Source organism: Bos javanicus, chromosome 10 (assembly GCF_032452875.1).
Source record: "Bos javanicus breed banteng chromosome 10, ARS-OSU_banteng_1.0, whole genome shotgun sequence".
Taxonomy (NCBI): domain Eukaryota; kingdom Metazoa; phylum Chordata; class Mammalia; order Artiodactyla; family Bovidae; genus Bos; species Bos javanicus.
In genome coordinates this window covers 37,457,063-37,474,667 of record NC_083877.1, presented here as the reverse complement: position 1 = coordinate 37,474,667, position 17,605 = coordinate 37,457,063, and the positions used below count along the sequence as shown (strand labels likewise).

The following is a 17,605-nucleotide window of genomic DNA, read 5'->3' as shown; positions in this document are numbered from 1 at the left end:
TCAACATTCAGACAACTAAGATCATGGCATTTGGTCCCATCACTTCATGGGAAATAGATGGGGAAACAGTGGAAACAGTGTCAGACTTTATTTTGGGGGGCTCCAAAATCACTGCAGATGGTGACTGCAGCCATGAAATTAAAAGACGCTTACTCCTTGGAAGGAAAGTTATGACCAACCTAGATAGCATATTCAAAAGCAGAGACATTACTTTGCCAACAAAGGTCCGTCTAGTCAAGGATATGGTTTTTCCAGTGGTCATGTATGGATGTGAGAGTTGGACTGTGAAGAAAGCTGAGCACCAAAAAATTGATGCTTTTGAACTGAGTGTTGGAGAAGACTCTTGAGAGTCCCTTGGGCTGCAAGGAGATCCAACCAGTCCATTCTAAAGGAGATCAGTCCTGGGATTTCTTTGGAAGGAATGATGCTAAAGCTGAAACTCCAGTACTCTGGCCACCTCACATGAAGAGTTGACTCATTGGAAAAGACTCTGATGCTGGGAGGAATTGGGGGCAGGAGAAGGGGACGACAAAGGATGAGATGGTTGGATGGCATCACCGACTCGATGGACATGAGTTTGAGTGAACTCCGGGAGTTGGTGATGGACAGGGAGGCCTTGGCATGCTGCAATTCATGGGGTCGCAAAGAGTCGGACACGACTGAGCGACTAAACTGAACTGAACTGAAGGCAATGGCACCCCACTCCAGTACTCTTGCCTGGAAAATCCCATGGACGGAGGAGCCTGGTGCGCTGCAGTCCATGGGGTCGCTAAAAGTCGGACACGACTGAGCGACTTCACTTTCACTTTTCATGCACTGGAGAAGGAAATGGCAACCCACTCCAGGGTTCTTGCCTGGAGAATCCCAGGGACGGGGGAGCCTGCTGGGCTGCGGTCTATGGGGTCGCACAGAGTCGGACACGACTAAAGCGACTTAGCAGCAGCAGCAGCAAGTCAGGATTTGAACTCGGGACTGTCTGTTCTGAAGCTCTTGCATCTTTCAATAAGCTTCAGTAAATTTTACAAGGAAAGAGTGATTGGAAATTTAGCCACAACAGTTGCCACTGCCTAGGAGAACGGTGAGAACTTAGGAAGAGAATAGGAGGAAGAGGGAAGCCTAAAAAAAGCAAAAAGAATGGAAAAGAAAGGAGGGAGGCTGGTTACAGCGTTACAGCAGAGTCCGGTGCAGCGGGATAATTCTTCTGCCGGCTGGTCTGCCTTGTGATCTTCCATTCTTTTGAAGTCAAGTCTCGTTCCTCTGTGTCCGTTGTTCACTCTCGTGTGTTCAAATAAAGCTAGGTTGTTGAGAAAGGCGGACCGCAGCGAGGCGGGGATAAAAGTGAGCGCGACGGAAGCTCTGTGCGCCTGCGCTCTGGCGGCGGCGGCGGCGGAGGTTCCCGGTGGGGAGCGGGTTCGGAGCGGGGCGCCGGACCCAAAGCTGAAGGGGGTGGCTGGGGCGTGAATGGGGTCCCTCGCCGGCGCCTCGGCGGCCTGATGGAGTAAGAGGGGTCGGCTGTGAGTGTGAGTATCAAAGGGCCGGGCGGCGCCGAGGCGTATCGGAACCCCAGGGACCTGGTGGTCTGCCACTGTAGGGAGGCTGTGGGGGTGCAGGAAGCGGCCGGTCTCTGCGCCTGAGGACTGCGGCGCGGGGGCTGCGGGTCGTTCTTGAAGGGGTCGCGCGGGATTACGGGCAGGCGGTGCTTCTGGCCTCGGGATACAGTGTCTCGCGGGAGCGTTCCGGCTCTGCTCCCAGCTCCGGCGGGAAACGTGGCTCCAGAGGCTTGACCTTTCGGGGAGGTCGCTGACTTTCGCCCCCGAGGGCAACAGGGAGCCCATACATAGACCCAGGTACCCCTTAAAGGCCTACGGGCCTCACGCCGCGGACACCTTTCGACCTCTTGTGACAGACAGCTTCTGTTCTTTTTCTTCCTTGGGACTTCTGGTGGGATGCGTCTTAATAGCTACTAATTAAGAAGAGCTTACTATATGTCAATTTAACGTTTAGTCCGAATCTCAGTGCATAATTATGAAGAGGAAATGCTTTGCACGCCACTCCCCCTTCAGTCTGCTCAATTTAATCATCTTTGAGAATCAGATTAAGCCGTCTTGTTGGAAGTTTATTCCCATGGCTTTTAACAATTTGGAACTCCATGGTAGTTAAGGAAAGTTCTCTTAATCTAGCAAATGTCTTTATCCACCATAATGTTTTATATCAGATTTACTCAAGGCAGAATATCTTTTGAACACTTACTAAGAGCCTAATACTATTCTAAGTCCCTTGGAAAATCTTAAAATTTGTTTTGAGCCCTGGTCTCAAGTTAGTGAAACAATAGAAGATAATAATTAGGTTCAGTTAGGTTTTATCTAGCACCTACTACACATGTGCCAGATACACTCAGGTCTGTCACAAAAAATTAATGACATATTATAATGGAAGTTGTGTTTTTTTTGGCGCACATTTCAGATAACGTCACGGAAAGTTTGATGATAATTTGCCTAACCTAGCTGGGAAAGTGGTGAAATTCAAATAGGATGGAAAGGTAATTTTCCCCATGTTACATCAAGTTAGATATTGTTAAGCACTTTTGTTGAGAAGCAGCTATACTACAGTTACAGTTTCTAGAGTTAACTATTTAGTCTAGAAAATGATAGCCTTAATTAAAGGTACTAGATGGTTTTAAAGTGGCTTGGAAGGAGTTAGGAGGTGTAGAGTCTGATCAGGTTAGTTCAAAAGCAATTGCTTTGATTAAAAGGAAGATATTTAAAAAGGGAGAACTGTGAATGGTGATTATTGTACGTATATATATGCATAGAATATCTCTGTTAGAATACATAAGAAACAGTGATAAAGTGGAGGTGGCTAGGAAAAAGGAGTGGGAGAGGAATAGTTTTCTCTATAAGCTTTTTTTGTTTTATTTTTTTTTATTGTGAAAACTTTTAAGCATCCAGAAAAGTAGGGAAAATACTATTTTGAACTCCCTGTAAATTGATCACTCAGGTTTTAAAATTCCTTAATAGTTTGCTGTATTTGTTATTTTTATTCCTTATATTTCACCCTAAATACTTTAATATGTGTCTCTAATGAAAAGAAAATTTTTTCTGTGTAACCCTGTATAATAATCACACTGAACAACAGTTTATGTTATCTAATATTTGATCCTTTTTAAAAATTTCCCCAAATTATCCCGTTTTCTTGTTTTTGCAATTTTTGATCTGTCTATGCACTGAGTTTGACTGTTACATCTCTTGAAGTCTTTTTAAATCTAGAAGTTACTTTTTTTCTCTTCTTTTTTCTTCATGACTCAATGAGAGTAATACAGTTATCCAGATCTCTGATTGATCCTTCAGTTCAGTTCAGTCGCTCAGTCGTGTCCGACTCTTTGCAACCCCATGAATCACAGCACGCCAGGCCGCCCTGTCCATCACCATTTCCCAGAGTTTACTCAAACTCACATCCATGGAGTTGGTGATGCCATCCAGCCATCTCATCCTCTGTCATCCCCTTCTCTTCTTGCCCCAATCCCTCCGAGCATCAGTCTTCCAATGAGTCAACTCTTCGAGTGAGGTGGCCAAAGTACTGGAGTTTCAGCTTGAGCATCATTCCTTCCAAAGAACACCCAGGACTGATCTCCTTTAGAATGGACTGGTTGGATCTCCTTGCAGTCCAAGGGACTCTCAAGAGTCTTCTCCAACACCACAGTTCAAAAGCATCAATTTTTTGGTGCTCAGCTTTCTTCACAGTCCAACTCTCACATCCATACATGACCACTGGAAAAACCATAGCCTTGACTAGACGGACCTTTGTTGGCAAAGCAATGTCTCTGCTTTTGAATATGCTATTGAGGTTGGTCATAACTTTCCTCCCAAGAAGTAAGCGTCTTTTAATTTCATGGCTGCAGCCACCGTCTGCTGTGATTTTGGAGCCCCCAAAAATAAAGTCAGCACTGTTTGCACTGTTTCCTCATCTATTTCCCATGCAGTGATGGGACTAGATGCCATGATCTTAGTTGTCTGAATGTTGAGCTTTAAGCCTACTTTTTCACTCTCTTTAACTTTCATCAAGAGGCTTTTTAGTTCCTCTTCACTTTCTTTCACTTCTTTCTTTTTTCTCTTCACTTCACTTTCTTTTTCCTCTTTCACCCATAAGGGTGGTGTGTCTGAGATTATTGATATTTCTCCCGGCAATCTTGATTCCAGCTTGTGCTTCTTCTAGCCCAGCGTTTCTCATGATATATTCTGCATATAAGTTAAATAAGGTGGGTGACAATATACAGCTTTGACGTACTCCTTTTCCTATTTGGAACCAGTTAGACCACTTAGGAGGATATATTATACAGGTATTCTTTTTAGGCTGATACTTTTAAGCTAAGTTTGAGCCTGGAAAATTTTTCAAGCTCTTGGAATACTGTACTTTTGAACAGCAGCTAATTTTTGTCTAAACATATTTTTTACTACATTGCTGAGATTTTGGATATGTCATTGCCTCATTCCAGAATGCATGTGAACTTTTAGTAAACTAAATTTGCAGATACCACTACTTTGTGTGTTCCTGCTAAGTCGCTCCAGTGGTATCTGACTCTGTGCAATCCTTTGGACTAGTCAGGCTTCTCTGTCCCTGGGATTCTCTGGGCAAGAATACTAGAGTGGGTAGCCATTCCCTTCTCCAGGGGATCTTCCCAACCCAGGAATCAATCCTGCACCTCTTATTATCTCCTACATTGGCAGGTGGATTCTTCACAACTAGCTCCACTTGGGGAAACCCTTTAAACCACTGCTTTGAAAGTGAAGTCACTCAGTCGTGTCTGACCACTCTTTGCGACCCCATGGACTGTAGCCCACCAGGCTCCTCCGTCCATGGGATTCTCCAGGCAAGAATACTGGAGTGGGTTGCCATTTCCTTCTCCAGGGAATCTTCCCAACCCAGGGATCGAACCTGGGTCTCCCACATTGCAGGCAGACGCTTTAACCTCTGAGCCACCAGGGAAGCCTTCTTAAAATATACTAAAATATATGGTGACCTTTTCAGAGACTTAATCATTTTTTAAAATACAAGACAAAGGCATTTAGAAAGCTATTAACATCAATTAAAACTACAAAAGTGAATGCTTTACTGTATTACACATTACACCAATATTGTCGTATGATCACCCATTAACTTAAAAGATTTTGTAAGAAGAATTATGAAAACAATTGCTGTTATAATCATACTTGTATAAAGTGGATGAAAATTATTGAATGAACCGTTAGCAGTAAGATGCATGGAGAACAACAAAGCTTTTTGAGAAGAATGGTAAACAATTATCAAGGCTCCCTCAGCTTGCAGTGATTATAATTCATGTTATAGAACTTTAAATTGCTATGTGGATCTTTTGGGTTGCTTTGAGAGAGAGAGATATATATATACATATATATAATATATGTATATATATTACATTATATTATTATATATATATATTATATATATAATATATATTATATATATGTGTGTATATATATATAAATGATGAATACAGGAATGCAAACTTTTTAAATGTTAGTCCCTCAGTCATGTCCAACTCTTTGCAATCCCATGGACTGTAGCCCATCAGCCTCCTGTGTCCATAGAATTTTCCAGGCAAGAATACTGGAGTGGGTTGCCATTTCCTCCTCCAGGGGATCTTCCCCCACCTAGGGGTCAAACCCACATTGCCTCTGTTGGCAGGTGGATTCTTTACCAATGTGCTGCCTGGGAAGCCCAGGTGGGCTGAAAAGAAAACTTTTAAAACTATTAAATAAATGCAACAAGCCACCCAGTTAAACTTTTAAAACAGTGTTTGTATAAGTTATCTTATGACCTACTCTGTTACGTGATGGTAACTTTAGATAGCATTTTTATTACTTTGTTAGAGTTGACGTTTCCCCGTTTTCTTTCTCAGTTATTTTTCCCTCTAGGACATAATACTTCCAAGTTCCAGAACTGACAAGTATTGGAATCTGATCATAGTTCTGATTCTGAGATAAAGAATCAGATTGTGGTCTGTCCTGTCCATTTTCTTGCCCGGTGATAGGCAATCTGAACAGCTTCATTAATAGGATGCTTGACTTTGAATCACTTTTCCTGGGTAACAGCCTTAACTTCCTGTTTTTGTTTTAACCCTGTGTTTTCTAATAAAGAGTGGTTGAGATATATATATATCTTTTCCTGCTGTGTGTTGTGTTAGGGCAGATAATATAAGAATGCTAGTAAATTCTGTGTGTTGTGTTAGGGCAGATAATATAAGAATGCTAGTAAATTCTTATGAGCTTATGCTCCATCAAATATACTGGATTCAGGAAACCACTAGTCACTTAACCTTGGGAAACAAGAGCCAGCTAGAACTCAGACCTAGTAAATAGGACAGCCTTTGAAAGTTGTGGTTATAGGTTCCTGTGCCCCCAAATACTTCCTGACCTTTCTTGTCAGCTTACTAAAACCCTTCCTTAGCTAGGAGCCTTGAAACTTTCTGGGGAGTCCTACTCAACAAAGTGAGGACTTTTTGGAAGTGCCAGTCACGTCTTTGATCTGTAAACTGGCCAACCTAGGGGTAATGGCAGAAACTTGTTCTGTCACAGAACACTGTCTCTCTGTTATTCTGTCTTGATCACCAGAAGTCCGTTAGTTTTCTTTTGGGGTTAATGGGGAGATGCAGAAAGTTATCTGTGGAATTCAGAAAAGGGATTCTAACTTGAGCACCAGTCCCCCTATCCCAAGAGACCAATAATTACACTTTTGATCTTCAGCATTTTACAGTGTAGTATTGTCATTTGGCTTTATATCAAAGTTGAAATCTCTTAAGTACTACTGTGCTTAATTGTAACCTATATTTATAGGTATATGAAAAGACAGATTCCTTCCTCATGGTAAGGTCAGGGAGATCAGACATACCCACCATCAAACAACCTGTTATTACTTACACAGCAGGTTTTTTTAACAGTTAAATGGAATAATGTGAAAATATTTCAGATAAAGTTCTTTGATACTAAATGATGTTTTCCAGCCTTGAGTTTCATAAATATATAGAGGAATAATCTGATACTGATGTTTGAGATGGACTACAGTGTTATGAGATAGTGATTACTTAAAGGCTGACTTGCTTACCAGTTTAAGTCACTTTTGAGTGACTAGTAGAAGGATGGGGAGAGCATGGGGAAGTGCAGAATGGAATGTCTGGAGACTCTAATGCAGTAATAGTTCTGCTCTGCCTTAACAGCTGTATTTCTTTTTATTGATAAGCTATGTAGGTGATTCTAATGAACTGCTTTGATTTAAAACTTGTTCATATATTGGGAGCAGGAGTTAGGGCAGGAAATGTTAGTGAGTATAGCAGTTGGGGGAAGGGAGAAGAATAGAAATAAGTTCACACAGGTTTATCACATTGAAGAGTATATAACAAAAATTTAAAAATTGAAATCTGTCAGGATTTGTTGACTAAATATGAGAAACTGAAAGGAAAGAATCTAATATGTTTTTGCCTATGGGAATGATAATTGTATTAGGATAGTAATCAAGATGTTGAGAAAAGGTAACATAGATCAGATCAGATCAGTCACTCAGTCCTGTCGGACTCTGCGACCCCACGAATCACAGCACGCCAGGCCTCCCTGTCCATCACCAACTCCCGGAGTTCACTCACACTCACGTCCATCGAGTCAGTGATGCCATCCAGCCATCTTACCCTCTGTCGTCTCCTCCTCCTCCTGCCCCCAATCCCTCCCAGCATCAGAGTCTTTTCCAATGAGTCAACTCTTCACATGAGGTGGCCAAAGTGGATTTTTTTAACTTTTAAACTTATGACTAAGAAATATTTCAGGTAATTCTCATAATTGGAGAAAATTTGAAAGATTACATAATATATTTAAGTGATATGGGGAAATATAAGGTGGTCCAAGTGAGGACAGCAGTTGTTTATTCACACTTACTTGACCTGTATAATGTAACTTCTCAAGCATTTTGAGATTGCAGAGTTGGATGGTTTCTATTTCCTTGGCTTCTAATCCTTGTTAAGCCCTTTAAAGAGAGCTGCTGCTGCTGCTAAGTCGCTTCAGTCTCGTCCGACTCTGTGAAACCCCATAGATGGCAGCCCACCAGGCTCCGCCATCCCTGGGATTCTCCAAGCAAGAACACTGGAGTGGGTTGCCATTTCCTTCTCCAGTGCATGAAAGTGAAAAGAGAAAGTGAAGTTGCTCAGTTGTGTCCGACTCTTTTTGATCCCATGGACTGCAGCCTACCAGGCTCCCCGTCCCTGGGATTCTCCAGGCAAGAGTCCTGGAGTGGGGTGCCATTGCTTTCTCCACAGTGGTTCCCAAATGGAAGGCTGTGAGTTAATTTCAGTATTTTAGAAACTGTAATGGAAATTATATTTTTATCCAGGTCAGGGATGTGCAAATTAAAATGCTTTTGTCTTTTTAGCTGGAATCATACCAACCCTGGAGAAGACAATGGCAGCCCACTCTAGGACTCTTGGCCTGGAAAATCCCATGGACAGAGGAGCCTGGTAGGCTGCAGTCCATGGGGTCACAGAGTCGGACACGACTGACTTCACTTTCACTTTTCACTTTCATGCATTGGAGAAGGAAATGGCAACCCACTCCAGTGTTCTTGCCTGGAGAATCCCAGGGATGGCGGAGCCTGGTGGGCTGCCATCTATGGGGTCACACAGAGTCAGACACGACTGAACCGACTTAGCAGCAGCACATCAACTCCGTGTTTTTAAATACAAGGTCCTTCTTAGTAATTAAATACTTTGTTAGCAGTTTACACTTTTTTGCTTCTTTATGAAAGTTGCAATTTTTACAAAAATGAAACTTAATCTATGCAAGTTAGAAACGTGAAGCTCTTAAAAAGGAAAATGAACTGTTGCTTGTGCCAGAAAATCTTTTTCATGGATTTTATTGCTTCCAAGTTTCTGTTTTGCTTTAATGGGTAATAATTTGAAGCAGTATTAAAAACATTTCTGGCTAGATCATCTTTATCACTGTTTATGCAAATCCTAGAACAATGCTTGCTGAACGAAATAACAAAATAGTGCTTGTAAATACTAATTAAAGTTAAAGTAAATGTTAAGAATTAGAAGAATAACTATGATCTTGGGAAACCTATATGCAGGTCAGGAAGCAACAGTTAGAACTGGACATGGAACAACGGACTGGTTCCAAATAGGAAAAGGAGTACGTCAAGGCTGTATATTGTCACCCTGCTTATTTAACTTATATGCAGAGTACATCATGAGAAATGCTGGGCTGGAAGAAGCACAAGCTGGAATCAAGATTGCCGGGAGAAATATCAATAACCTCAGATATGCAGATGATACCACCGTTACGGCAGAAAGTGAAGAGGAACTAAAAAGCCTCTTGATGAAAGTGAAAGAGGAGAGTGAAAAACTGGGCTTAAAGCTCAACATTCAGACGACTAAGATCATGGCATCTGGTCCCATCACTTCACAGGAAATAAATGGGGAAACAGTGTCAGACTTTATTTTGGGGGGCTCCAAAATCACTGCAGGTGGTGATTGCAGCCATGAAATTAAAAGACACTTACTCCTTGGAAGAAAAGTTATGACCAACCTAGATAGCATATTGAAAAGCAGAGACATTACTTTGCCAACAAAGGTCCATCTAGTCAAGGCTGTGGTTTTTCCAGTGGTCATGTATGGATGTGAGAGTTGGACTGTGAAGAAAGCTGAACGCCAAAGAATTGATGCTTTTGAACTGTGGTGTTGGAGAAGACTCTTGAGAGTCCCTTGGACTGCAAGGAGATCCAACCAGTCCATTCTAAAGGAGATCAGTCCTGGGTGTTCTTTGGAAGGAATGATGCTCAAGCTGAACCTCCAGTACTTTGGCCACCTCATGCGAAGAGTTGACTCATTGGAAAAGACTCTGATGCTGGGGGGGATTGGAGGCAGGAGGAAAAGGGGATGACAGAGGATGAGATGGCTGAATGGCATCACCGACTCGATGGATGTGAGTTTGAGTAAACTCCGGGAGATGGTGATAGACAGGGCGGCCTGGCGTGCTGTGATTCATGGGGTTGTAAAGAGTCAGACACAACTGAGCTGCTGAACTGAATTATGCTTTGACACTTAGCACTAGAGTGGTTTGTGTTAATTTTGAGATTTAGGATAAATTAGTAATATTGAAGGCATAAATAGTACTATATCTATCCATGATGGTGTATTTCTTTGTTTTAATAGCTAGTTGACATTCAGCTTTTTCAAATGTTCACAATTTTATCCTACGTTTTTGTTTTGATACTTTGTTATTGAGTATAATTATTTCAGACATTCAGTAGTGGTATGGAGTGGGTTGCAATAGAAGGAAACTACTGTGTGTCAAGAGAAGTAGAGGACCTTTAGGCTTCTTTTTCATTGGTTCTTTCACCATGTTGTCTAGGGCGTTACAGATTAAATTAGGGTAGTTTATAACTTCATTACCTCACAGTTTTAAGTCCCATAAGGAACTTAAAGCCCAGAGAGGATGCCAATAACTCTATTAAATAGAGTTTGGTATTGTATGTGTGGAGAGAAAAATAAGTTTGCTTGGGGAGTGGAATTAAATTCTCAGGTAGGGCATCCTTGCAGAGATGCAGGAAGAAAGTATGATAGTGCTGGAGGGTTGTAGAGACCCTTCTGGTCTTAATCCAAACCTCATTATTTATCCAGTTATCTCTGACTCATATTTAATAACCCAAGATAATCCTGTTTGGAACAATTCAGTAAATAATTACGGAATGCCAACAGTATGCCAGACACTGTTTTCAGTGTTAGACCTGTACTAGTGAATTAAGTATACAGTCTTTGTTCTTGTGGAACTTAATTTGTAATTGGGGATACAGAGAAAAAGATGCTTGTTTCAGGTATTTCTTGCTGTTTAACAAGCTATTGTTAAATTCCTGACTTGAAACAGTTATTTTATTGATTCTTACAATTCTTTGGGTTGAAAAGGGCTCATTTGCCTGGTTCTTTAACTGGTCTCACTTGGGATACCTCATTGGCAGCTGGACCTGGAGGGCCCAACATGACTGTCAAATGGCGCTGGTTGTTTGGGTGCTCAGCTGTGCCCTCAGTTTTTTTCCTTTTGGCCTCTCCATGTGTCTGGGTTCTAAGAGGAAGTGTTCCCATTGTGCAAAGGCCGAAGCTGCAGATTTTTTAAGGCCTGACCTCCAAAATTGCATTGTCACTTCCATTGTATTTTATTGGTCAAAACAGGTCACGGAGACGGACTCTACCTTTTGATGGGCAGTGGTGACAAAGTCACATCGCAAAAGAGAACGTGGGGTGGGGAATAATGTTGTGGCCATCTTTGGAAGCTGTCTACCATTGTACTACTACTGCTGCTGCTGCTGCTGCGTCATTTCAGTTGTGTCAGACTCTGTGCGACCCCATAGACGGCAGCCCACCAGGCTCCCCCATCCCTGGGATTCTCCAGGCAAGAACACTGGAGTGGGTTGCCATTTCCTTCTCCAATGCATGAAAATGAAAACTGAAAGGGAAGTCGCTCGGTCATGTCCAACTCTTTGCCTACCAGGCCTACCAGCCTACCAGGCTCCTCCGTCCATGGCATTTTCTAGGCAAGAGTCCTGGAGTGGGTTGCCATTGCCTTCTCCAATTGTACTACTAAAAAGTAAAAAATTAAGAAGGTTATTAGGGGGATAGAAGAAATGGGGGGCAGGAAGTACAATTCTATAGGAGGACAGGGAAGGCCTCCCCGATAAGGCAACTGTGAGGGAGTGATCCATGAGAACCATAAGTATATCTGAAGGAAGACTATTCCAGGCAGAGAAAACAGGACATATAGAAAGCCACAGGTGGGGAAATCCCTAGTATGATCAAGGAACAGAAGGAAGGAGGGCAGTGTAACTTGAATGGAGCACTGTAGGGAGAGTGATAGGACATGGAGTCAGAGCGTGAGAGAGAAACGGATTTTGCATCCCGTGACAAAGGACTCTGTATTTTCTATAAGTGAGACGGACATCTGTTGGAAGATTCTGAGCAGAGGAGTTAAATGACCTGACTTAAATTTTAAAAGAGTTCCACATAACTTCGTGGCAAATAGATGGGGAAACACTGGAAACAGTTCCTTTATAAATAACAGAGACTTTATTTTGGGGGGCTCCAAAATCACTGCAGATGGTGACTGCAGCCATGAAATTAATAGCTTGCTCCTTGGAAGAAAAGCTATGACCAACCTAGACAGTATATTAAAAAGCAGAGACATTACTTTGCCAGCAAAGGTCCATCTAGTCAAAGCTATGGTTTTTCCAGTAGTCATGTATGGATGTGAGAGTTGGACCGTAAAGAAAGCTGAGTGCCGAACAACTGATGCTTTTGAACTGTGGTGTTGGAGAAGACTCCTCAGAGTCCCTTGGACTGCAAGGAGATCAAACCAATTAATCCTAAAGAAAATCAGTCCTGACTGTTCATTGGAAAGTCTGATGCTGAAGCTGAAACTCCAGTCCTTTGGCCATCTGATGCAAAGAACTGACTCATTGGAAAAGCCCCTGATGCTGGGAAGGATTGAAGGCAGGAGGCGAAGGGGACGAGAGAGGATGAGATGGTTGGATGGCATCACCGACTCAGTGAACATGAGTTTGAGCAAACTCCGAGAGTTGATGATGGACAGGGAAGCCTGGTGTGCTGCAGTCCATGGGGTCACAGAGAGTCAGACACGAGTGAGTGACTGAACTGAACTGAAAATCTTTGGTTGCTGATTTGAGAATAGATCATTGTGAGGATAGACAGAAGTGAAAATAGAGAGTCAGGTCATCCATGCTGTCCTCCAGGGAATCTTCCCAATCCAGGGATGAAACCCAGGTCTCCCACATTGCAGGCAGATACTTTACCATCTGAGCCACCAGGGAAGCCCAAGAATACTGGAGTGGGTAGCCTATCCCTTCTTCAGGGGAACTTCCCAACCCAGGAGCTGAACTGGGGTCTCCTGCATTGCAGGCAGTTTCTTTACCAGCTGAGCTACCAGGGAAGCCCTAAGTGATCTAACTTAAATTTTAAAATCCCATTCTGAGAATCTTTGATTCCTGCTTTGAGAATGGATCGTGAGAGTATAGACAAGAGTGGAAATAGGGAGTCAGGTCAGTGGACTGGTGCCATGGGAGGTGATGAATGTGCTGAGCTGTGAGGAGTGGCTAGATTTTGGATGTACTTCAAGATGGGACCGGCAGGATTGGGTGAATATGGGATGAGAAGGTGGGATCCAGGATGGCTCCCAAAGTTTTTGCCCTGGGGTCCTGTAGCATTGTAATTTTCATCTACCAAGATGGGTAGACTGGGGTAGGAGCAGGGTAGAGGTGAGGGAGATGCAGGACTTGTATATTGGGCTATGTTAAGATGAAACTCAAGACATCTGGGAAGAAAATGTTACTAAATGTTACTTCCTCATTGCAGGTGTGACGTTGAGTGCTTCAGATCTGGTCACTATGGTACGAGAACGAAAATGCATATTGTGCCACATTGTGTACAGCTCAAAAAAGGTAATCATAGAAGAGAGAGAATCTGAGGCTTTTATGACTGATCATTTTTTCAGAGACACCATGTGGAATTTATAGATGAGTAAATGCTTTTAACAACATCTCGTTTATGCTTCTTTCCTAAACCTTAGTCTTATTTCACTGGTTTCTTTCTCATTACTGCCTTATGAAGACAGTAACTATATTATTAAACCTCTACATGGAATTTGAAGATACTCAACAGTATGATAAAGAGAAATTCATCTAGTAACCAGTTACAGAGAAAATACATTAAAATTCATGCTGAGATTGTAACAGCTTTCTGATTAGCTAAGGGAATGGCATGGATTTGTAGCCTGTGAGTTCTCTGCCTATGCTTGTGGGAAGCACAGCACAGCAGCAGTGGTTCTAACTATATCGTCAGACATCCACAAGGTGGGGATGTTGCTCAAAGAAAAACACTGTTTTAAAAACTAAAAGAATTTACCTGTGCTTTAAGGAAATTGTATGCAATTTGTCTCATATTTTGCCGCCCCCCGCCACCCCCTGCCTCTTGTTTTGCTTTCCAAGAATTCATCTAGCTTAAATACTGAAGAACTTTCCCTCTATGCTTTTAAGATGTTCTTGATTGCCATTGGATATACAGAGAACTAGGAAAGTTATCATGAGTGAGGTTAGCCAGGCAAGTCTGAGTGAAAGATGTTTGGGAGTGAAATGGCTTACAAGAAATGGAGAAGAGGCATTTTAGGTGGAAGAAAAATACAAAGATTCAGCGGTAGAATGGAGTATAACAGCTCTAGGAATAGGTAAAAAGGCTTATCTGACTAAAACAGTTTCATCCTGGAAATAATAGGACTACAATTTAATGTATAAATTAAGTGAAGATAGTTGATAAACAGTGTTGATTGCCCCACTGAGAAGTTTGATTGTGATCCATTTAGTAGGCTGGGTGAAGAATTTTTTTCTTTTTCCCTATTTAGGATTTCAATTAGTGTTGGGAAAATCAGCTGAGATTTTTAAATCATGTTTAGTAATATACTTGCTCCCTTTACAAATGTAAAAGAACTGCTTTTCTAATTTTAAAAATTTAGACCAGGTTTACTCAAATTTTCAATGAATAAAAATTTTTTATGCCTACTTCACTTCATGGCAAATAGATGGGGAAACAGTTGAAACAGTGGCTGACTTTATTTTTCTGGGTCCAAAATCACTGCAGATGGTGATTGCAGCCAGGAAATTAAAAGACACTTACTCCTTGAAAGGCAAGTTATGACCAACCTAGACAGCATATTAAAAAGGAGAGACATTACTTTGCCAACAAAGGTCCATCTAGTCAAGGCTATGGTTTTTCCAGTAGTCATGTATGGATGTGAGAGTTGGACTACAGAGAAAGCTGAGTGCCGAAGAATTGATGCTTTTGAACTGTGGTGTTGGAGAAGACTCCTGAGAGTCCCCTGGACTACAAGGAGATCCAAGCAGTCCATCCTAAAGATCAGTCCTGAGTGTTCATTGGAAGGACTGATGTTGAAGCTGAAACTCCAATACTTTGGCCACCTGATGCAAAGAGCTGACTCATTTGAAAATACCCTGATGCTGGGAAAGATTGAGGGCAGGAGGAGAAGGGCACAACAGAGGATAAGATGGTTGGATGGCATCACCGACTCAATGAACATGGGTTTGGGTAGACTCTGGGAGTTGGTGATGGGAGGCCTGACATGCTGTGGTTCATGGGGTCACAAAAAGTTGGACACGACTGAGCAACTGAACTGACTGACTGATGCCTACTTTTAGATTAGAGGGAGAAGGGAAGATGAGAAGATGTGAGATGGATAGGCAGCTACTCAGAGGTGTGGTGTCAGGCTTGTGTGGAGTCTGTGGCCTATCGTGTTATATCTCACAACTTTTCTATTTTAAGTCTTTTTGGCATTTCTTCTACTCTGGATTAAAACATATTTTGTCTCTTCATATTTTTCCATGGGTCATAATAAATAAGAGCTGAGTAGTTAAATCTCCTGCCTTAGGGAAAGCCAACAGTAGTTTTTTTAAGCAAGGGAGTGGCATGATTTAAATGTTAAGATATTTAAATGTTAAGAAGTTAATGGGTAAACTGAAAGGGATAAACTCAGAGAGATTAAGAACAACTTATGTTGATGTACTTTCCTCTAGTTTCCCAAACTATTATAGTATTACCATGGTTGCTCCAGGTGGCTCAGTGATAAGAATCAGCCTGCCAATGCAGGAGACACAGGTTCGATCCCTGGGTTGGGAAGATCCCCTGGAGGAAGAAATGGCAACCCACTCTAGTATTCTGAGCGGAAAATACCAGACAGAGAAGCCTGGCGGGCTACAGTCCATGGGGTTGCAAAAGAGTCAGACTTAGCACCCACACACACATGATTGCTCCAAATACACTCAGGAGGAGAAAAGAATCTAGGGTTACTGTATGTTACATCCCTGAGTATCCTGATGTTTCTTAGCTTATGAAAGTCTGAGAAGCCCCGGAATTTAAAAATATTTTTGTGTTACTCGTGTTTTCCAAATTTGTTCAACCCAAAATCCCAGCCCCCGACTTCCTCCTCCTTTTAAAAACATACACTGATAAGAGGAACTAAATAGAAGCTTGGTACATCTGCAGGTATGCATTTGGAGCTGTGTCTGTAGGTATTTCCCAGTTATTTTGAAAACTCAAGTTGTCTCATTATTTGCATTCTTTGCTTGGAGCAGGATGGGCGAGGATTTCACATGTAAATTCAGAAACAGATTATTGAAGTATTCTAGACAATCAAAAGTTACGTTAAGGACCTCCCTGGCCTCCAGTGGTTGAGACTCTGTGGTTCCACTGCAGAGGGCAGGGGTTCCATCCCTGATCAGTGAACTAAGATCCCATAAGCCATGTGTCATAGCCAAAAAAAAAACGTCTCCTTAAAACTAGTTTTGAACGATAACATGTTTTATTACTGAAATAGAATATAGAATTGGTTTTTACATCAGTGAGAATAACCCATTTCAATTAATACTCTTTTGGTTAGGAATGGTTTCATTGCAAGAAACAGACCCACTTAAATATCGCTCAAGAAAAGGAGATTTGTCTTATGTTTAGTCTAAGGAAAAATTGAACAAGAGAAAACAGAAACTGAACAGCAAGAAGCATAGGGATTAGAGCAGATGTTGTACATTGTTCTTGGATTTGTTCATTCTCTATCCTGTCACTAAATCCACTCAGTTTGCAGCTCTTTAATTGTTCATTCTGGTTAATGGCAGTCAGTTGTAGCTAGCATGTAATGGCCAATCTTGTGTAAAAGTATCCCCTCTGGATAAAGCATTTGTAGCGATAGGAAGGGAATGGTGATCGTCTTCAATAAGATTGCCATTTAAAGGAAGTGTTTTGAATCACAACACTGTATATCACTGTATATAGATAACTTACAGAATAGTTGTACATTTTTCACAAATGAACTGTATATAATAAAAATATCTCAATGCACTAGGTGGCATGATCTTTGAAACATTGGCTTTGTTGTCAGATCTGCCAGAGTTTGACTCCTAGTTTCACCACTTGATAATCTGACTCTGCAAGGGCACGGCTGAATATTTTCACATTTATCCTTTTAATGCCTAGCTTTGTACTTAACACCTGAGAAGCACTTGATAAATATTTGGTGAATAAACAAGTTAGCTTCTCTGTATCCTTGTGTCGTTATGACGTTAATAATCCTACCTTAGCAGTGTTTTGTGGTTCAAGTGAAAAAATGTTTGAGACACTTAGCACAGGGCAGAGTTAATAGTAATATTCAACCTGTATGTGTGTATTAGTCACTCAGACATGTCCGGCTCTTTGGGACCCCATGGACTCAAGCCCACCAGCCTCCTCTGTCTGTGGAATTCTCTGGGCAGGAATACTGTGAAAAGTGAAGTAAAGTCACTCAGTCGTGTCTGACTCTTTGTGACCCCATGGATACTAGGCTCCTCCGTCCTGGAAGGAATACTGTAGTGGGTTACAATTCCCTTCTCCAGGGGATCTTTGTGACCCAGGGATCAAACCCAGGTCTTGCACACTGCAGGAGGATTCTTTACCATCTGAGCCAGTTTTATATTTGTAAACAGCCATTCTCTAATTATGACATACTGG

At 41.9% G+C, this 17,605-nt stretch overlaps 1 protein-coding gene across 3 annotated transcripts in view; it reads left to right on the top strand.

The window, feature by feature from the left end:
• The first annotated feature begins 1,431 nt into the window (after positions 1-1,431).
• Positions 1,432-17,605, top strand: part of ZNF106 (zinc finger protein 106) — a 53,787-nt gene continuing 37,613 nt past the window's right edge. For 2 of the 3 annotated variants that reach the window (XM_061430881.1, XM_061430879.1), the window contains exons 1-2: positions 1,432-1,520; positions 13,415-13,500. In XM_061430881.1, coding sequence (XP_061286865.1) covers positions 13,447-13,500 — 54 coding nt within the window. In that variant the 5' untranslated portion in view covers positions 1,432-1,520; positions 13,415-13,446. Of the gene's footprint in view, positions 1,521-13,414; positions 13,501-17,605 lie in introns of those variants that run through there. The other variant, XM_061430880.1, reaches the window with a different exon arrangement.